Source organism: Grampus griseus (genome assembly GCF_964374135.1).
Source record: "Grampus griseus genome assembly, chromosome: 15".
Taxonomy (NCBI): Eukaryota; Metazoa; Chordata; class Mammalia; order Artiodactyla; family Delphinidae; genus Grampus; species Grampus griseus.
The window spans coordinates 53,103,487-53,125,549 of NC_139009.1; the positions used below are offsets into that span (position 1 = coordinate 53,103,487).

The 22,063-nt window shown below is 38.9% G+C and overlaps 1 protein-coding gene across 4 annotated transcripts in view; it reads left to right on the plus strand.

Annotated features, from left to right (window-relative positions):
* Window positions 1–22,063, plus strand: part of UGP2 (UDP-glucose pyrophosphorylase 2) — a 55,215-nt gene that overhangs the window by 24,841 nt on the left and 8,311 nt on the right. For all 4 annotated transcript variants that reach the window (XM_082672420.1, XM_082672423.1, XM_082672422.1 and 1 more), the window contains exon 4: window positions 20,999–21,184. In XM_082672420.1, the coding sequence (XP_082528546.1) occupies window positions 20,999–21,184 (186 nt within the window). The remainder of the gene's footprint in view (window positions 1–20,998; window positions 21,185–22,063) is intronic.

A 22,063-nucleotide genomic window follows, 5' to 3' on the forward strand; every position in this document is an offset into this window, starting at 1 on the left:
CACACACACACACACACACACACACAGAGGAATATTACTCAGCCATAAAAACGAATGAAATAATGCCATTTGCAGCAACATGAATGGACCTAGAGATTATCATACTAAGTGAAGTAAGTCAGACAGAGAAAGGCACATATCATATGATATCACTTATATGTGGGATCTAAAAAAATACAAAGGCACTTATTTACAAAACAGAAATAGATTCACAGACATAGAAAACAAACATGGTTACCAAAGGGGAAAAGATGGGAGAGAGGGATAAATTAGGAGTTTGGGATTAACAGATACACACTACTATATGTAAAATAGGTAAAAACAAAGTCCTGCTGTAATATCGCAGGGAACTATATTCAGTACCTTATAATAACCTTTAATGGAAAAGAAACTGAAAAAGTGCATGCGTATATGTGTGTGTGTGTGTGTGTGTGTACATGTGATTGAATCACTTTGCTGTACACCTGAAACCAACACAACATTGTAAATCAACTACAATTAAAAAAAATAAGTTCAAGGTAAAAAAAAGATGCTTATTCTTGTTTTTGTTTCTTGTGATAAACTTTATAAGGTTAATCAGCATTTTAGCTGTTAATAGCTTTTTTTTAATGTTAGGTTGATTAAGTTATAATTTACCTACAGTAAAATTTATTCTTTTTAGTGTAAGTTTTCTGAGTTCAGAAACGCATACAGCTGTGTAACTACCATCATAATCAAGATATAGAACTTTTCCATTATCCCCAACAGTTTCCTTGTGCAGCTGTAGGGCTTGATTCCCACTTTACTTCTTTCCTTAAACACACAAGCTAAGCAAATACGTATCTTTCTAAAGTATTGCCTTTTCCTTCATTCAGAGTTCTCCAAAGAAGAGGTCAGTCTAGCCTCTACCCTGTTTTTTTTTTTTAAACATCTTTATTGGAGTATAATTGCTTTACAATGTTGTGTTAGTTTCTGCTGTATATTAAAGTGAATCAGCTATATGTATACATATATCCCCATATCTCCTCCTCAATTTTATATCTGGCCTTTCTTTTAGCCTTTGTTTTCCTCCACCTGCTCCTTTTTTTTTTTTTTTTTTTCGGTACGCGGGTCTCTCACTGTTGTGGCCTCTCCCGTTGCGGAGCACAGGCTCCGGACGCGCAGGCTCAGCGGCCATGGTTCACGGGCCCAGCCGCTCCGCGGCATGTGGGATCTTCCCGGACCGGGACATAAACCCGTGTCTCCTGCATCGGCAGGCGGACTCTCAACCACTGCGCCACCAGGGAAGCTCCCTCCACCTGCTCTTTAATCTTCCGTAAAACTTTTTTTTAATAGCCTCTGGCCTTTCCCCCCTGCCCCACCTTCATTTCTCCAGGGCTGCTCCAACAGTGTGAATTATATAATTAAACTAACAATGTACACTGCTTTAATCACTTTAATCACACTGCTATTTAGTATCTTAGAGTTTAAAGCTAGTATGCAGCATAAATAGGATTTGATGTTAGAGGCTTCAGTGTTATTTTTTAGGAAATTTAGGATTGTCACAGTTATTTTGAAGCATCTTTTGTCCACAGTTAGACTAACAGGAGGGTTGACTTATAGGGGAAATTTACGGTGATTTTAGTGAAGAGCTAGTCCTAGTCACATAAGCAGATTGGCTTTTGGACTTCCTATCTCTTCTGTTAGAATTCCTTTCCAACTCTGGTCATCACCCTTTGTCCTTTCTAATCCACACTGAAGTGGAATGTTCTTTGAAAACTACCACCCTAGCTGATAAGGATATGGGCCAAATGTCTCACAAGGTTGACTAATTTTATGATTTTAGCTCACTTCTATAAAGGGGTGATGAACATGTACCTGTTTGTAGTATTTGAATTTTTTTTTTTTTTTTTTACCATTTGTATATATTACTTTTGACTTTAACAGTTAAAAAAAATATCGAAAAGTCTTTGAACTTCCTGGAGTGTGTATAAAAAAATTCTCAATTATTGTAAGGGTTAGGGAGCAGTTGGCACGTCTCTTCAGTTACCACCTACTTTGTAGGATCATTTGCCATCTGTAATCACTGTTTCTTGTTTTTGTCATTTAGGTTTTCTGTCAGTTCTTTTACTGTCTTCTCTAGTTTATCAGGTTTAAAGTATACAGTTGTAATAAGACTATTATGATTTTAAATCTCTTCAGCAATTTGGAAGTTGCTACAATTTTTTTCTTAATTTATTTATTTTATTATTATTTTTTGGCTGCATTTGGTCTTAGTTGCAGATCTTTGTTGAGGCATGCCGGCTCTTCGTTGCGGTGCGTGGGCTTCTCTCTCGTTGTGGCGTGCCGGTTTTCTCTCTCTAGTTGTGATGCGCAGGCTCCAGAGTGCGTGGGCTCCAGGGCTTCTGGGCTCTGTAGTTTGTGGCACACGGGCTCTCTCCTTGAGGTGCACAAGCTCAGTAGTTGCGGCTCAAGGGCTTAGTTGCCCCACGGCATGTGGAATCTTAGTTCCCTGACCAGGGATCGAACCCGCCTACACTGCATTGGAAGGCAGATTCTTTACCACTGGACCACCAAGGAAGTCCTGGAAGTGCTACAAGTTTTAATTGGGAGGGCAGTAAGTATGGGACCTTGAGAGGCAAAAATATTAAGGGTAAGAAACAAAATGCTATAGGTAGGTAAACACATGAGAATTGAATAAGTTAACAATTTACAATATGTGTTTAAATAAGCTTTTAATTTTAGAATAGTTCGATTTTTAGAAAAGTTGCAGAGATTCACTGTGTTTTTAACTAGAAACATTATCAAGCTATCTAAACTGATTTTTGTTACACGTATTCATTTTTAAACTTCCTGCTGAGTCAAAGGAAGCACAAAATAATTGCTAAAAATGCTTATGGAATGTTTCTTCCATGCTCAGAAAAAAAAAAGATAGCTGAGAGGAAACAGAAATGCCAGAGGGGTACCTATAACTAGACTAAATATGGAAAAAGGCGGAAGTAAGCCATTAAACAAAGATTTCTTTTTATAGAAAGGCTTGTGAAAGACAAGTGTTTTCATTGTATATAGTCCTAAAGCCCTTGGGAGATTGGAAAGTTTTCTATTATTTCAAAAGAGCATGAAACAAACACTATTCCAAAATTTTTTGTTTTTTAATGAAGCAAAGCATTAAGGATTTTTCATTTAAAAATTTCATAAAAACCTGGGTATGGGGCTTCCTTGGTGGCGCATTGGTTGAGAGTCCACCTGCCGATGCAGGGGACGCGGGTTCGTGCCCCGGTCTGGGAGGATCCCACATGCCGCGGAGCGGCTGGGCCCGTGAGCCATGGCCACTGAGCCTGCGCGTCCGGAGCCTGTGCTCCGCAACGGGAGAGCCCGCAGTGGTGAGAGGCCTGCGTACCGCAAAAAAAAAAAAAACAAAAAAAACACCTGTGTATGTGCAGCTCTGTATTCTGTAGTTAATGCTTATTTTCAATGTTGGGGTGCTTATGTCAGATGTACTGAATCCTTTGTGTTTGTTATCTCATTTAATATTCACAACAGACCTGGAAGATAGGTGCTATTATTATGCTCATTTTAAAAAGAGGAAGCTGAAGTTCAGTTAGTAAGTCATCTAAAAGGAAGAGCCCTGGTATGAACCAGGTGGCAGGCTCCAAAGACCTGTTTCTTTCATATCCTTTAGTAACAATAATGGAGCTCTTCAAGGAGTACAGCCCTATTTTCATCTCTAGTGCACAGAATGGGGCCTACTTTATGTGCTTATCAGCAACAGTAGTAAGAGCAATAACAGCAGACATTTATTCTGCGCTGATGTGCCAAGCATGTTCTCAGCTTTCACATGCATTTCCTTACATGATCCTTAGATGAGTCTAGGAGCTCGCTGTTTTCTCTGTTTCACAATTGAAAGCTCTGAGACTGAGTGGTTTACTTAACTATTAAGTAAGTGGCAGAACCAGAATTTAGGCCCAGATCTGCCTGAGACCAGGCTCTTAACCACTCTGGTATGTTATAGAGCAATCACCAGTTGCCATCCATGTTTGAAAGGAACTTGAAAGTCCTTAAAGCGTGGCTTTTCCATCATTTCTCCACCTTTCTTTGAGTAGAACTGTTGAGTAGGCTCCACTCCTTCCCATAGAGCTTCAGATATTCTTACTTGACTTTGAAGTTCTAACAGCAGCACATTTAACAAATATTTATTAAATGGGTACTGTGGGGTAAGCATTTATCTAGGCATCAGAATACAAGTGAACAAGATAGACAAGGGCCTGACACTCAGTGGAGCTTCATTCTGATAGAAGAGAGAAAACATAAATGTGTAAAGAAATAAGATTATTTTAAAAGACTCATTTCCCATCGCTGCTGTGCTGGCCCAGGTTTACCTCAGCAGTCACATCTCTCTCCCTGGCTGAAGACAAGGGTCTCCTTTCCTCATTACTTTTACTCTACAAATTTATCAAATATCCACTATTTTAATTATTGGGAATGCAAAAATAAAGACAATCACTGCTCTTAAACACCTTACAACTTTGTGCAATGCTTCCCAACCTTTCCCATGTAATAACATACACAGAAAATGAATGGGGTAAATACAAGAGGCTGTTAAAAGCTGGGAGGAGGGCTTTGGCCGCCTCAGGGTCTGTGTAGCTGCCTGGAGGGCTAAAGGAATAAACAACACAAGCATGCAATAGCAAACCAATTTTGAATTTTTGGTTTAGTGGGGAGATGTTTACACAAAGTTACATTTATAGTACAATGGGATAATAGCTATGAAGGTAGTTTCAGAGACAGTTCACTAACGCACTTCCATCCTAGAGCGATTAACTGGTGTTCTCCGTTTTCTTTGAATGCTTGGGTCTACTCTTAATCATCCTAAGTTCTTCTCTTACTAAGTGGAGTGGTTTGTTCACCAAAACTTAATAGTGTTTGTTCCCAAACCTGTTCATACTAGTTATAGTTTTGTAATGACATAATGAAATTAAATTTTATGAATGAAATGGGCTTAAAAAATTTATTTCCATGAAAATTGAGTTGAATCCTTTGAGAAAGTTGGATAAAGATGAGTAGCCAAAAAGAAAAAAAGTATTGTTAAATTAGGTGAGGGCGAGATAAGTATGAATCTTCAGCACAAGATCTTGGTCCACTTTGAAGAAACGAAACTGGAAAATCACAGATGGTATCTTATTGGTGTGGTTTACATAAGTTGACAGAACTCTGGTCAGCAGATCCATACCATACCAAAAGAAAAGATCTCTGTGAACGATTGTACAAAAGTTGAAATATTTTATGTATCTAAAACTTTTTCATTGTTCTGTGTTTGAACTTGTTTTTTAAATCTACTGTCTACCTATCTAGAACGTTTTAGATAAGTGGGTTTCTGGTACACGTAGCAAGTATAGCAGGAAAGAGCAGTTGGGGAGTTGGAAAGTCCTAAGCAAGTTAGGGATGAAGAGGTGACATTAGAACTGAGTCTACACAAGGTAAGTAGGGACCGTGTCTGCAGTTCATTGTCGATTTGGAGGGATCCATTTGGCTGAACTAAGAAGATGCTGGAAAATATAGGAGATGAGAGGTTATATAGCAGGCTTTATATAGCAGGCTAGTTGGAATGTGTTTTTAGGAGGTAAGTGGAGGAGTGGCTCTCTCACTCTGAGTTACATAGGAAATTACGATTTGTTTGTTTGTTTGTTTTTGCGGTATGCGGGCCTTCCACTGCTGTGGCCTCTCCCGCTGCGGAGCACAGGCTCCGGACGCGCAGGCTCAGCGGCCATGGCTCACGGGCCCAGCTGCTCCGCGGCATGTTGGATCTTCCCGGACCGGGGCACGAACCCGTGTCCCCTGCATCGGCAGGCGGACTCTCAACCACTGCGCCACCAGGGTAGCCCGGAAATTCCGATTTCTTATAGTTCTTGGTTCCCACTGAAGAAATGGCTACTTTTAATTTTTCCTGTTTTGTTTTTCTTTTTTCAACACCCTTTATCAGGGCTAGCTGACTTCTTGCAGTTTAGCTTCTATACACTAATGATGTGTATTGAGCAATTTTTTATAGTTTAAAATCTCTGATCTCATGATATTGAGCTATAATATTCTTAATCATATACTTGTTCAACAGGTATGTGAGAAATTACCTCATGCTCAGTGTCAATCACTAATATATTCCACCATTACAAAACCACCTCCCTATGTATACTGAATTCATTCTGCCTTCAGTGTACTTTACAGGTTTTTTTTTTTCCAGTTTACCTGTAATGGCAGTGAGGTCAAGAATACACACTCCAGAGTTTTAAATCCCAGCTTCATTACTTCTTAGCCACGTAACATTCGGCAGGTTATTTAACTGCTTTAATCCCAGTCTCCTCACTCATAAAAAGTAGACATAATAAAAGTAAGATTTTAATGAGTATTATTGAGAATGCATATAAAGTATTTACTATGTGCCAGGCACTCTGATAAAGACTCAGTAAATGTTTATTATTGTTGTTATACGTTCAACAAATATTTACTAAGTACCTCTTAGATGTCAGGTGCTATCCTGGACACAGTGAAAACAACAGAATTGTATTAAGGTTACAGATGTTATTTCCTTTTTAAGTTCTGTAACTTTTCTTATTTAAATATTCTTTGTCTTTGGTTATGAATATATATTTATTTGTTATCAGTATTTTTAATTTGATATCTATTTCATTTATGGTCATGAATACTTTAATTCTTTCTATGTATCTTATTTTTTGTAAAATATTCCACCAAGTAGGTGAGCCATACTTTACATCCCTCTAATTCTCTTGTATCAAATGTGTTGGTAGTTTGCAATTTTTGCTGTAATAGATAAAGCTCATCTATCTCTAGTGATTTTTTCTGATTGCAGAGATAAATTCTAGGAAATTCTTTAACTTTCTGGATTACAGGAAGTCTGTGCTCCTTAGTAGCTGTAAGACCAGTGAGGATAAGCAACATAATGTTCTCTGTTATGAAAATGATTAGCTGTACTGTTTTACGAGTTTTATTGAAGATCCACGTAGTGAAAGCTCCAGGGTGGTGTATGTAGATTGTCTTTAACCAGCAACTCCAACCATGTTTATAGATTTTTTTATCTACTAAACTCAAGATAGATGTGAAGCCTTGTTTCAGAGGACTGTCTTAGCTATTAAAAGAATTGGGCACCCATTCTCATTTTGTGTGGACATTTAGGTATTTAAAGGATTTGTGTGTTCGTTGTGGGGTGTCAGGTTTAGTGAGCAGGGGAAGTTTTGCAGAGCGTTCTTGGCATTGGATCGTTAAAGCTCAGGTGAAATTGTAGGAAGGTTGATGGATGACCATTATAAGATTCTTTGATCATCTATCATTGGGTGTGGCAAAAGTTGGGAATTCAAATGGTTTTTCTTAATTTTTTGATGGTAGGAGATAAGATAATGAATCTAACTCATCACTTGAAGGAAATATAGTAGTAAAAACAGTTGACAGAAGTGTGAGAGTTGGGAGTTTGGACAAGTGTATCAGTGTGTGTTACTTCTGGAAAGTCTCCTGTAGTTGGGCATGTAGGTTGACTCTTATTTTTTTCCTATTATAAAAACCCTGTAATGAATATACTTATATATAAATCCTTGCATCTCAGAATTATTTCTAAGAATAAATATTCAGAAATGGTGTTGTGTTCGGAGGATATAAAGTTTTTAAAGTTTCTTATTAGACATTTCAAATTCCTTTCCAGAAAGTATACCGGTTTGCAGTCCTAGTCACATTAATTTATTGGAGCAACAGCTATATTTTGAGTGCTAACTGTATATTAGTAGAGAACCATACTGATAAAGCCCTACCCTCATCTAGTTTTTAGTTTATAATCTAGTGGAGGTGTGGACAGTAAAAGATATGTAATGTAATTTCAAGTAGTGATAAGTGACATGAAAAAAAACAAAGGTAAGGATATAGGGAATGAGGGAGTAGAGGTAATATTTTAGAGAGGGTAGGCAGAGAAAGGAAAGACCTCTCTGAATTAGCATTGAGTAGAGACCTACAGTCTATTGTCAGTCTTGCTACATTTATTAAAGCATTGAGTATTATTGTTTTAAAAAATATTTGCCAGTTGAGATGAAAAATTTTAAAAATTTTATTTGATTATTAGGTTGAATTTTTTCTTTGGCTTATTTGCATTATGTTAGTTGTTTGTATTAATTTAATATGGAGCCATCCTTTTATTTGTAATAATTGGTCGTTCGACTTTGAATTGCTATGATCCTTACCTTTATGTAACAAAAAGGCACAGTATTCAAGTTTGGCTCCCCTGAGAGGGCAATATGAGACTTAAGATGAAAATAAGTGATTTTTATGATTCTAGCTCCTGGTAATAGTTCTTTCTGAGATTTTTATTAAGGTTGACTTTAGTAACTGAGGTAGCAGATTGTAGTGAAGGATATTGTGCATGAGTTATTGGGTTGGTGCTGATGAGTGTAATTGTTTAGAAAGCAGTGTTGTTGCCAAGATTTCTGACTTTTTCTTTGAAAGGACCTGTTTACTTACTCCGTCTTACAAATTTTTGCTTTTGGACATGTGTGGACTCAGTGTATGAAAAGGACAGTTGATTTCCTCCACTACTGGAAAAATTACCCAGTTTTCCTGTCTGTAAGGTCTAGTTGACATGTAATTTAGAATAATTAAAACTAATTTAAAAAGAAACAAAGATGTGGGAGTTAATATCAATAGCTGGCACAATTAAAATATGTACTTGATTTGATAGTTTGTCTTGTGTTCTTATAATTTCTTAAGTGAAAGAAGACGAAAGAACTTTCTTAAGAAATGTACTTTTCCAGGCTTAGCTTATAATGTTTAGTATGTGATCGTTCTGTTTGTTTCCTATCACAGAGGGATCATTTTATAATTACTACACTAATATTATGGCCTGTAAAAATGATTTTTTATGCAGCGCAAAGTCTTAGATTTAGGTTTTCTTTATCAGAATTGTATATAGTGTTGGCTAATTCAGTACTTTTTTTAAAATTAAAATAATGATGTTTGTAATCAGGTTTCTAATTAGTGATGACACCACTTTTGTTTGAAACTTAGTATTTAATAAGACAAGAAATAAGTTCCAGAGAATGGATTTCATTTATTAATAGCTGTTTGTTCCATTCATTTATTCACTTATTTACTCAACAAATATGTGAGTGCCGCTAATGAGCATGACACATAATTAAAGGTGATAGATACGGTAGGGGGAGTACCATATGGCAGTTACTGCCTTCCTGGAGATACGGAGCACTGAACAGACAATTTGGAGACAGTGTAATAATTACTGATAGAAGCTGGTAGTACCTGAAGCAGGAAGTGGGGGCTTTGTCAGACTCCCTCCTGGTCATATGAGTGTCACAGAAAGCGATTTTGCTATATGGTTCTCTGACACCTTCACAGGGTGTATATGTGTACCTGCACATATACACCCACACAAAAGACTAACTTTTTAAAAAATTCTTTTAATTGTGGTAAAATACACATAACATAAAATCTACCATCTTGACCATTTTTAAGTGTACACTTCAGTAGGGTTAAATATATTCCCATTGTTGTGCAACCAATCTCCAGAACTTTTTCATCTTGCAAAACCAAAACTCTATACCCATTAAACAACAACTCCCATTTCCCTCTTCCCCAAGCTCGTGGCAACCACCATTCTGCTTTCTGTCGCTATGAATTTGACTACTCTAGGTACCTCATATGAGTAGATAAAAGACTTTTTAATCTTAGGTTTTCCTTCTGTTGTTTTGAAAATTGCTGAGTTCTGCTACCAGCTACACATCCTTGGTTTTGCTTTCTTGGATGAATAAGCGGGGATACAAAAGCCTGGGGGATTGTTCTGTGGCAGCATTGTTGCCAGCGGAACCGCAAGCTGACACGGCCTGAGGGAGCGCCTGCTCTCTGGCCATCCTGAGAAGTCATCAGGCAGCATGGAGCCAGGTTAGGAGGAGCAAAGTTTGGAAAGGCAGAGATATTATCAAAACCATAGAAGACCGTCTTAAACCAGGGTTTGGCAGACCTTTTCTGTAAAGGGTCAGATGACGAATATTTTAGGCTTTGTAGGCTGTGTAGTCTCTGTCACGATAGCTCACCTCAGCCATGGTAGCATAAAAGCAGCCATAGACGACATGTAAATTAGCGAGAGCGGCTGTGTTCCAGCAACACCCTGTGAAAACAGGTGGCAGGTCTGACTATCCTACAGGCTATAGTTTGTTTGGCCTCTGTCTTAAACTATCCTCAAGCTACACATAACTGGAGAGAGACGGGGTGGAACCCATACCTGGGAGATCACTGAGCTGGTTTGTGACCCGGAGCAGAGAGAGAAATTCAGTTTTATCAAATTTTTTTTGCCATATTTTATCAAATTTGTGCCATTGATTATAAGTTGTACCTTTTATGTAAAACTAAGAAAGAAAAAAAGTGCAACCCATTAATTTTCAGATCCCATTGGTTGTATGATGCATCCTGGTTTCAGAAATGTTCAAGTGTGGGGTGGGGTGGAGAGTGTGTCTGGATCAGTGATGTAGTGACAGCACAGCCAGCACCTGTGTTCTTACTGTGGGCCACACATTTTGCTTAGCACTTCGCACATATTGTCTCATTTATCCTCGTAACAGATCAATGAAGTAGATGAAAAAGACTTTGAACAGAAAAATAATTTGCCATAATAAGCAGTGGAACCTAGGATCCAAACCCAGGCAGCCTGGCTAAAAGCCTGTGCTCTCAGCTACTTTACTATCCTGCCTCATTCAGTTCTGGAGCAATCTTTTTGTCAAATGATAAAATTCATGCTGGAATTGATGTAGTTTATTAAAATGATTTGAATCAGGTCATGGAGGAAACAGCAGCTACATCATTTCCCTTTAGCATGTCCTTGCAATTTCAGACATTTCTCAGGGCAGCCAGAGTACTGTTTTTCATCCATTATGTGCCTGCTGGTGCCCTCAAAGAGGAATTGTTATTTATGAACCTCTTCTGGAAATGTTTTTAAAATGATAAAGTTTCCAAGCCAAACAAAACTTGTGCTGGAAGAAAAGTCTTGGTGCTGTGTACACAGTAGTATCTGTGATGCCAGCCAGCACTTCTGGACCTGCTACTGCAGAGGAGAGTAAGCACCACATACACTGGCATTCATCCTCTTCTGCGTCTGTGAGCGTTGCATCAAAGATGGTGCAATCCTGCATGAGTAAGGCAGACTTCACCGAAGATGACCTTACTGACTTTTGAAGATACAGAAAATGTACGAGCCATTGAGTTCTCAAAGTCTTGGAGAATTCTGGTGTTCGTAGCATAAGCCTGCATTCAACTGACAGAGCAAGCTGTGAGAGCTTGCCTTGGAGAGAGTTGAGGTTTTTAGTACTCAAGATCATCAAAAAAGAAAGTCAAAATTGAATGGCAGTTAAAGATGGCAGGCATCTCAAAGTCCATCTACAGTGTCAACTTCTAATTCAAGCCAAACAGAAGCCTTTTCATTGAAATTCAGTTTGGAGAGTTAGTTTATTTTTTGCTTTATTTGCATGTTAACTTTCACTGGGAAATAAACAGCATCTCTTATAAAGATTATTTTTATATGCTGTGAAATTTCCACAGTAGTGAAGTTTTGTTTTTTTGGGGGGATGGCATTGCACTTTCCTGAGAGTCCATTAACATCTGATTTTCACAAGTGACTGATAGCTCATAAAGCCTGAGAATCACTGCTCTGAACTGAGATGTGGAAGATGAAGAAAAGGCATTTGGTGAAGTGAGTTTGCATGAGGGGGAAAGTGCAGAGACTTGCAAGCAAGAGATGTGGCACATTAGAGAGCCCAACGCTGCATGTCCGTGGAGAACAGTGTGTAGGGAGAGTAGGAGAGCAGAGGAAAAAAGGGCCAAATCATTATGGACCTTGTATACCACGTCTTCTGTTTGGGATTCAATTCAGCTACATTTAGTAGTGAAACTCAAAATAATAGAGTAAATGTAGAGAGACACAATTCAGAGCTAGTATGGCAACCTGGTGGTTATCAGGAGCCTGCGCTTCTCTGTCTTGCCACTCTGCTATTTTCACCATATCTCCTTATGGTCCCCGGTGGCCACCTGAATGAACTCTAGTCATCGTGTCTTCGTTCCAAACAGCAGGAAGGGGGAAGAAGGGCACAACCTCTGCCCTTTCACAGAGACTTTCTGGAAATCTTTCAACTCACTTCCAGTTAATCACAGTGACCAGCACTTTGGCACAAATACCTGCTGCAAGGGAAGCTGGAAATGTGGTCTTTTTTGGGGGGTGATGATGTGCCCAGCTGACAATCAGGGTTCTGAAACAGAAGGGGAAAAATGATGTTGGGGTAGGCAGCTAATGATCTCTGCCATGCCATGTCATTGCTTTGCTTTGTGAATGATGTAATCAGGAGAGAAACATCTTCAAATTTTATTTTCCAGAAGATCACCACCTGCAAGGTAGAGGGTGGGTTGGAGGGAGGTAAGGAGACCGTAGAGACCACTGCAGTAACATAGGTGAGAGGTGGGTGGGATGCCGGCTGTGACAACAGAGACAGTTTCCTGAGGCTGACAGGACTCGATCATTGATCAGATGTAAGCAAGCTCTTGGCTTGGCAGTTGGGTGTGTCTTGGTGCCGTAGAGACAGGAGCAGATTGCTGGAAAGAGGAGGTCTACTGAGAAGGGGCTTGAAAAGGAACAGGAAGAAAGAGGAGGAAAATAGAATGCGATGTTTCAGAAGTCAAGGAGGATAGAGCATTTCAAGATCTAGGGAGTGGTCAATTGTGTCAAATGCAGCTGAGAACACGGTTAGAGAAGTACTGATGTTATGGATAGGATTTAGCAATTAGAAGGATGTTGATGACCTTGGTAAGAGCAGTTCATTGAACTATGGAGAAAACCAGATTGCAGCAGGTGAGCGAGTGAAAGGGAGGTGAGGAAGTAGAGGTGAGTGCAGCAACTTTTTCAAGAAGCTTTGCCTTTAAGAAGATGGAGAAAAGAGGGATGTGAGTATGGAAAGGGATGAGTGAGTGTATGCATTGCTGTTTTCTTTACTTTTTAGATGTCAAATATTTGAATTTGTTCATGATGATGGAAAGGAATAGAGAAGGAGAGGTTGATGCTGAGACTGGAAGATTGATGAAACGGGGGTCTTGAGATGGGCACTGGCAGAGAGATTGCCTTAGGGTGGGGGACAGCTCTTCCTGTGACGAGAAGCAAGGGGAAGCAGCAGAGGTGGAGATGCAGGGAGGTCCCGAGGATCTGATCTGGTGGCAGAAGGTTGAGGGCATTCCCCATAGAGGATGGCTTTATTTGCTCTATGAATAGCAGTTGAGCGTATCTTGGTGGCCGAGGGGGTGTTGGCAAGTGTGTTGGTGGAGTATGTGATAATGTACATGATTTGCCGGCTTTTCCTGAATGAGAAAACAAATCTCTGGATTAGGTATGATTTTTCTGTCATTAAATTAATTGGTAGGAGCTTTCAAATGACCCAGATTTTGGTCATTACCTTTAGAAATGTGAAGTAAAGAGACAATGTGAGCCTTGGTACACAAAGGCTGTGCAGTGAGGGTTTGGTGAATAAGCTGATGTTCTTGGAACACTTCCTGTACATATGGAGCGTCATTTCAAACTCTTTTTTACTGTTACACAGCTCTTTTCTTTCAGGCAAACTTGCTTCTGTTGAAAAAAAAATTTCGAATTGCAATAATCACACCCTTGTGAACCGTAACAGGGCAGCACTGTTAGCTTGTCTGGCACCGTCTCCAGGAATAGCACGAATATGCTACCAAGAACCAGGTTATACTGTTGCTAATGGGAACATGTCTCCATGACGGTGTGAGGAATTCAGCTTTTCTGATAACTGGAAAGTAAGTTGTGAGCAGACTTGGCAAGATACAGATCACGTTAGACAGTTTTTAAATGATCTTTTTAAAAATCTTTGTTTCTGCAGAAAAACTAGATTGACATTCTAGAGGGAAGAATGTTGTTTAAAGTATGTTCTTTCATAGATTGCCAACTACTTTCTTTTGTTCATTCCCCAGAGGAAGTTGGGTGTTTGACCCATGCTTTTCTCCCAGTGAGAAGAGAACATGAGTGGCCTCGTCTCCGCTGCGTATTTTGAGGGAGTCTCATGCGGTTTGCCCCACCTCACCTGTAGGGGTTGCCCTGCTGTATATTTACGTGCAGCAGAGGTCTTCTTAGAATACTGAATTCTATTCATGTCTGAATAGAGACATGAAAGAGAAACAGGGTGATCAGGATTGAAAGCACAAAGATAGCACTAGTCACTGACTAAAGTGATTCAATCAGAGTAATATCAAGGCCACATCCGGCAGTGCATGGTACTCCCTGTTGTCTCCCAACACCTTCCATCTTTGCCTGAGTGGATGTCTTTGTGCATTCTCCTGGGAGAGCTGAGGAGGAGAAAGTGGAGCACAGGTCTAATAATGTTTCTGTGACTAGGTGTGTCCAGCAAAACTTCAGCTGTTACCAAGCAACCTTCTAACACAGGTCCCCTTGGCTTGTGGAAATAAACCGAGCTCTGTGGGATTGCTTGGTGAGGTCCCTGGTGGAGGGTGTGGATAGCATCACCAACAGAGAGAACTTGTGTTGGCATGTAGGGTGATTTGTGTGATGGGAAGCTGAGCTTACCACCTAATTTAACCTGTAATAAGCTGTAGACCAAAAGTGTCCTGGCTTCCTGGACTCACACAATTGGTGCCTTTCTGTGTGTCTGTGTCTGCGTGTGGGAGTGTTGTGGGTGTAAGTCGAAACCTAAGTAAAAGTGGAGCCTTCGAACAGCAACACTAACTTGATGGCTCTGGACATCGTTCCCCTGGCTGTACCTTGTTACTTCACACCTTGTGACTTCTTCCCTTTCTCTCCATAGTCCTTTTCTTGTTAACAGTCAATTCCTCAGTGGTACTGGTATTTAATTAGCTAGCTGCTTTTAAGAATTAGATATAGCAAGGCAAGTAGGTGTTACTAAAAGCACCATCTAAAGAACCATGGTTCCTTGACATTTGTAGGGTGACTCCCTGCCCACTTAACTTGGGGTACAAGGTTCTAAATATGGCACTTCACAGAGAATTCTGGGCCCTAACCTGAATGGTAAACAAGTCTTTCTACTTGTGAGTTGCCTGGGCCTGTACCCAAAAGTCTTCATTAGCTCGGTTTTGGAATTTAGTGTTATGCTTGGATCAGCTTGTTTTATTTCACTCCAAATATTTGAAAAGTAATTCAGAAGTACATTTTAAATTTAAACTCAAGTTAAGATACCAGTCTTGGGAAGATTTGAATTAAAACTAAAAGTATACTTAATATACCTTTTGGCTGAAGGCCAAGTGGCCTAGTGTTAAAATCATTATGAGGCTGAGATCTTTTATTTATCACCATTATAGAATAAATTTGGGGGATACGAGAAAAAATTTGTTTAGCCTCCATAGACTCAGTCATAATGAATTGTCTTCTTAAAGCATTCTAGTAAAATGCATGTTTTGAAGATTGTTTAGTGGGAACAAAACGTATTTTTTCTCTAAATACTTTATATTCTTTATGGTATGTGGATCAAAGATGTTTTATCATGAACATACATGACTTTGGAGGGTTTTTTTCTCTTGGTGAAACTTTAAGGCAACAAGGTTGACATTTGGTTTTTAATTCATCTGCACAGGAGGTGAAAAATCCCTATTAGTACTTTTTCTAAAAATGGTTCCTAAACCTCACTTTGTTTAATGCTGTGAGTGTTAGTATACCAGACAGTTCTTCAAAGAGTAGAATTAAGATATAATCCAGTTTACATTATTCTGCCTGATATTATTATTTAAATTTGTGTAAACATTTGTTGGCTCAAAAAGGAAATTATATTCTTCCTAAAGATATCTAATATACTCAAACGTTGTGTTTATGTGTTTGGTTGAATGTCTTGTGATGTGATGTCAGTGTCATTAAAGTGAAAGAAAAAAGATTGTATTGAACAAAGAAGGATTTTGGCAGAGTTTTATTAAAACGAATTGAAACATAATTCTCATCCCTCAGTTGATTTTTTTTTAACAGACCATCTAGAACTGCACATGCCACTAGCCATGTGTGTTGATTTACATTTAATATTAAATAAAAACTTCAGTTCCTCAGCTGCATTTAGCACTGTCTGGAGAGTGACAGTGAAAAAAATGCCATACTATTGATCTTTTGACTACATACTTAAATTTCTTTTTACATTGTTTACATTTTTGTAAAGTTTTTGCCTTGAAATGACAGGCTGCCTATCCCTCAGAGATACTAGTAAATTCACAACTCAGGTGTTGAGCAGTGTCTGAAATCCCAAGCCCTGCCATTCTGTCCTGTTTTCATATGTATCCGAAAGATCAGCATTTTCTTAGATTTATACTTTTAGAACTGTGGTACACCTGTAGTTTTCATTCTTTTAATTCAAAGTTAAGAGAGTATTGTTATGTTCATTAAATTCAAATAAAGAGAATCCATTTTCTGATTTACTAAACTAAGACTTCAGAACATGTATTCTATTCCAGTTTTAATACCTGCAAATGGAATAAATAACTTATATAAGGCTCAATTTGCCATAGAATTTGCCAACCTGTACCTGTATTCCAGTTCTTCATATCAATCCTGCCTTCTGTCAGATCTGTTGCATACACACACATCAACTTTATTAAATAAAAACATGTTTCTGGAAAAACCTGCATTAATTTGGAATCTTCTCAAACGTATAAGCCACTTTAAAAAAAGAATGCTAAATAAACCTTGAGGACATTGTGCTAAGTGAAATAAGTCAGTCACAAAAAGACAAATATTGTATGATTCTACTTGTCTGAGGCACCCAGAGTAATCAAACTCATGGAGACAGAAAGTAGAAGGGTGATCACCAGGGGCTGGGGAAAGGAGGGAGTGGGGAGTTGTCTTCTAATGAGTATAGCTCCAGTTTTGCAAGATGAAAGAGTTCTGGAGATTGGCTGCACAATAATGTGAATGTACTCAATACTACTCAACTGTACACTGAAAAATGGTTAAGATGGCAAATTTTATGCTATACATATTTACTACAGTTTTAAAAAAAAGAATGTTATAAATTATAAAGCTGGTTCTCCGACTTAAGGTTTTCTTTGAGAGTGTCTTGGCTCTTCCTGGCCCTTTGTGTTTTCATACATACATTAAATTGGCTTGTCAGTTACCACACAAAAAACTCTTGAGATTTTTATTAGGATTGCATTGATCAGTTTGGGGAGAATTAACATCTTTACATTAGCAAGTCTTCTAATTTACAAACATGATAAATAAATCCCTGAATTTAGTTAAGTCTTTTAATTTTTCTCAAAAATGTGTTCTGTGTATAATCTTACGTATCTTTTGTTAGATTTACTGCTAGATATTTGCTATTTGCTATTTTTGATGGTTTTATTATAAAAGACACTTTAAATCAATTTTATTTTGTAATTTTTTTACATATAGAAGCAGTTAATTTTTTACCACCTTTAAACATTTTAAAGCATACAATTCAGTATTGTTAAGTGCATTCATATTGTTGTGCAACCAACCTCCGTAACTCTTTGGTCTTGCAAAACTAAAACTCTCAACCCATTAAACAGCAACTCCCTGTTCCTGTTAACCATCCTGCTACTTTCTGTCTCTGAATCTGACTGTTTTAGGTGCCTCATGTAAGTAGAATCATACAAGTATTTGTCTTTTTGTGACTGGCTTATTTCACTTAATATAATGTCTTCAAGGTTCATCCATGTTGTGGTATGTATCAGAACTTCCTAACTTTTTAAGGCTGAAAAGTATTCCATGTGTGTATATACCACCTTTTTTTTAATCCATTCATCTGTTGATGGACATTTGAGTTGCTTCCATTTTTGGCTATTGTGAATACTGCTGCTAAGAAGGTGAGTATACAAACATCTCTTGAGAGTCTGCCTTCAATTCTTTGGGGATAGACCCAGAAGTGGAATTGCTGGATCATATGATAATTCTATTTTTAATTTCTTGGGAACCACCATATTTTTTTCCTTAACAGGTGCACCATTTTACATTCCCACCAACAGTGCACAAGGGCTCCAAAAGCAGTGGCTTTTTTTTTTTTTTAATTTTTGGCTGCGTTGGATCTTTGTTGCTGTGCGCGGGCTTTCTCTAGTTGCGGCGAGTCAGGGCTACTCTTTGTTGCGGTGCGCGGGCTTCTCATTGCGGTGGCTTCTCTTGTTGTGGAGCACAGGCTCTAGGCGCGCAGGCTTCAGTAGTTGTGGCACGTGGGCTCACCAGTTGTGGCTCACCAGCTCTAGAGCTCAGGCTCAGTAGTTGTGGCGCACGGGCTTAGTTGCTTGGCGGCATGTGGGATCTTCCTGGACCAGGGCTCGAACCCATATCCCCTGCATTGGCAGGCAGATTCTTAACAAATGCTTGACCAGGGAAGTCCCTAAAAGCAGTGTTTTTTGTTGTTTTTTTAAATACTGACCATGTATCTTCAATGTTGCTATGCTTACATTATCCTAACAATTTATTTGTGAGGTCTTTGGATTTTTCTACATGTAAAATCATATCATCTGTGAATAATGACAATTTTGTCTCTCAGTGGATACGTAAACTGAATACTACATGGCAGTGAAAAGTGAATGTATTATAGCTACATGCATTAATGTGAATAATTCTTAAAACATAACATTGAATTAAAGAAGCAAGTCACGAGGATACTTTATAGTATGATTCAACTTATTTAAAAGTTTAGAGACAAATAAAATTAAGTAAAATATTGTTATCATTACGAATGCATACATAGGTGGTAAAACTACAGGGAGCCAAAGTCAAGGTGGTTGTTACCACTAGGGGTGGAAGAGGAATATGATCAGGGACAGATGCATGCAGGCTTCTATGCTATGGCAGTATTCTTTTTAAATTTAGGTTATTCTTTCTACCCTGTATGTGTATTTTATAAACTTTTGTATGTGTGATATTTCACAATCAAAGTATTTTTAGGTGAAATTGGAAAACATAGGCCTGTCTCACCATATGTAGAAAAAAAATTTGCTCTGTGTATTCTGTTTTCTTTTTAAAGTGTATTCAAAGAAACATTAAATAGGTAAAAATATTTCCGTACTAAAACAGTTTTACCTAAAATGAATACATGAACTAGGGGTTTTCAGTTAAATTGATTTTCACACCCTTGTGAGGCTTCTGTAAATATCAGACTCTTTTCTGGGAAGTCAGAAGTAACCGCTAGGGACTTGCCTCGTGGCGCAGTGGTTAAGAATCCGCCTGCCAATGCAGGGGACATGGGTTCGAGCCCTGGTCCGGGAGGATCGCACATGCCGCGGAGCAACTAAGCCTGTGCGCCACAACTACTGAGCCTATGCTTTAGAGTCCTTGAGCCACAGCTACTGAGCCCCGTGCACTGCAACTACTGAGCCCACGTGCTGCAACTACTGAAGCCTGTGTGCCTAAAGCCCATGCTTCACAACAAGAGAAGCCACTGCGATGAGAAGCCCGTGCACTGCAACGAAGAGTAGCCCCCACTCGCCGCAACTAGAGAAAGCCCACGCGCAGCAACGAAGACCCAACACAGACAATTAAAAAAACAAAAAAACAAAAAAACTGCTAAATGGAAATGGAAATTCTTGGCTTTTAAAAGATAATTGGAAAATAATTGGCTTGGTCCCATTTGCTAACAACTTTTTTTTTTTTTTTTTTGCGGTACGCGGGCCTCTCACTGTTGTGGCCTCTCCCGTTGCTGAGCACAGGCTCCAGACGTGCAGGCTCAGCGGCCATGGCTCACGGGCCCAGCCGCTCCGCGGTATGTGGGATCGTCCCAGACTGGGGCACGAACCCGTGTTCCTTGCATCGGCAGGCGGACTCCCAACCACTGCGCCACCAGGGAAACCCGCTAATGACTCTTTTGAGTAGATATAATGTGCCTAAGAAATTCTCAATAATAGATACTTGAAGTGTGTGGCCAGGAATCCACATTTGACATGTTTGTATTTTTGACCAAGTATAAAGGGATTTTTGCCTTCACAGGCAAATGTGAGCCCATCAACTCCTTTTCCAATCATAGACTTTATTCATCATACACACACACATACACACACACACCATCACACACACCTACATGTAGTAGAACATGAAAACAGCAAAGTGTATGATAGGGTTTTATTTTTTCAGTCCCCTCAAGTGTTATCTATCCTCCACCATCATGTAACCAAAGAGTACATTTGATGACTTATTTCATTAAAGAAAAATAACAACAAATGTTCTTCTGTAAATGGATAGAAAATATACTGTGATCTTTTTAAAAACTTTCATTCTTGTTATAAGATGTTTAGACTTGCTTGTGCCTCTTCTTTAAACAGAAGAATTTGAGCTTCCACTGTGTCACTGTTCCTTCCCTGTGAGGGATGAATCGAAGGTGAAGGTTCTATGCTCATTTCGAACTTGTTTTACTGTTTACACAACTCATTTTCTTTCAGGCAAACTTGCTTTTGTTAAAAAAATTTTAAAAGACTTTCAGATTGCAATAATCACACCCTTGTGAACCATAATAGAGCAGGTACTGTTAGCTTGTTTTGAGTATTTGGCACTGTCTCCAGGAATAGCATGAATATATTACCAAGAACTGTGTGATCGTATATATACTTCTCCAGAACTGAAGTAGATTCATAGTGTACCAGAAATAGTCACAGATTTGATGAGTTTTGTGCACCCTATTTGCTATGTTGATGCAAATTGAGAATTCTGAATTTTTGAAGGTAGTCCACGAGACTTGGGTGTTCTCACCAGCCAGACAAATATTTGTAGACTGTAACTTTTCCCCCTCTTGTACTCCATTGTACTGTAAATGAACTGCTGAACTACTTCTCTGTGCAAGGGAAGTTGCCGATGAGAACGTGATTTTGAACCAGAAGGGCCCTGGACATTAAAGGAAATGTAGTTGAAACTTTCTACAGAGAAAGCAGACCTCTTTAAGGAAGCATGGAAATAACCTTGGTATTGATTTGGTTTAACCTTTTATAAAGCTGTTTGAATTATTCTATAATTTTTTTTTTTAAATTTCAGATTCAACCCTATGAGAAGATAAAGGCCAGGGGCTTACCTGATAACATATCTTCTGTGCTGAACAAGCTGGTGGTGGTGAAACTCAATGGTGGTTTGGGAACCAGCATGGGCTGCAAAGGCCCGAAGAGTCTGATTGGTGTGAGGAATGAGAATACCTTTCTGGATCTGACCGTTCAGCAAATCGAAGTGAGTAGTAGCTGTTAGCCTTTCTCATGAGCTAACAAAATCATTTTTAGTTTTTAGGGTATTGTAAATGTTACCTTATAAAATAACAGACGTAGATTTGAACTAGTCAAGGAGCTTGCTACCTTTAGTCTCTTTATTAGTGTATAGAAAAGGTTTGGTGTTCTAAGAGCAAAGCCTTAGGGTGATGTAAAAGCTTTTGATCTTTAAATAGCATTTGTGGCGCTGAAATCTCTGGATCTCTTCGGATTCTCCTTTCATTTCCCCACCTCTCTCCCCGCTGTCTGTCTTCTGGTAGCCTTCATCACAGCTGGGATGATCTGGCTTTATTAACCTCTTTTGGGAGGCTGGGGAAAATTTCATGTATCTGGTTGGGCACCGTGGATGCTAAGAACTGTTGTTGGCGTCTCTCTTGATCATAGTCCATAAAGTCATTAATCATAGACCATAAGCTCTTCAGGGGCAGTGGCCCTATCTTTTTCATCTCTTTATCCCTAGTGTCTCATACGGTGCCATCAACCACAATAATAGTGGCTAACGTTTATCCAGCACTTACTGTACACCAAGTGTTATTCTGAGCTCTTTACATGAATTGACTCATTTGTTCCTCTCCACAACTCTGTGAGATAAGCACTATTATCATCCCCATTTTACAGATGAGGAAACCAAGACACAGAGAGGTTGATTTACTTGCCCAAGTTTCCCTAGCTAGTTAGTAAGTGCAGAATCAAACTCTGAACATAGGACAGTCTGACTTCTAATATCCTATTTTCTTCTCACTCTGTTGCCTCTTAGCTCTTTCTAGAGATGGAAAAGATTTCAGTTGGGGTGAAATTACAGTTCTTAACATGAATCCTGAGAATAGGGAGACGTGTCTTTGTA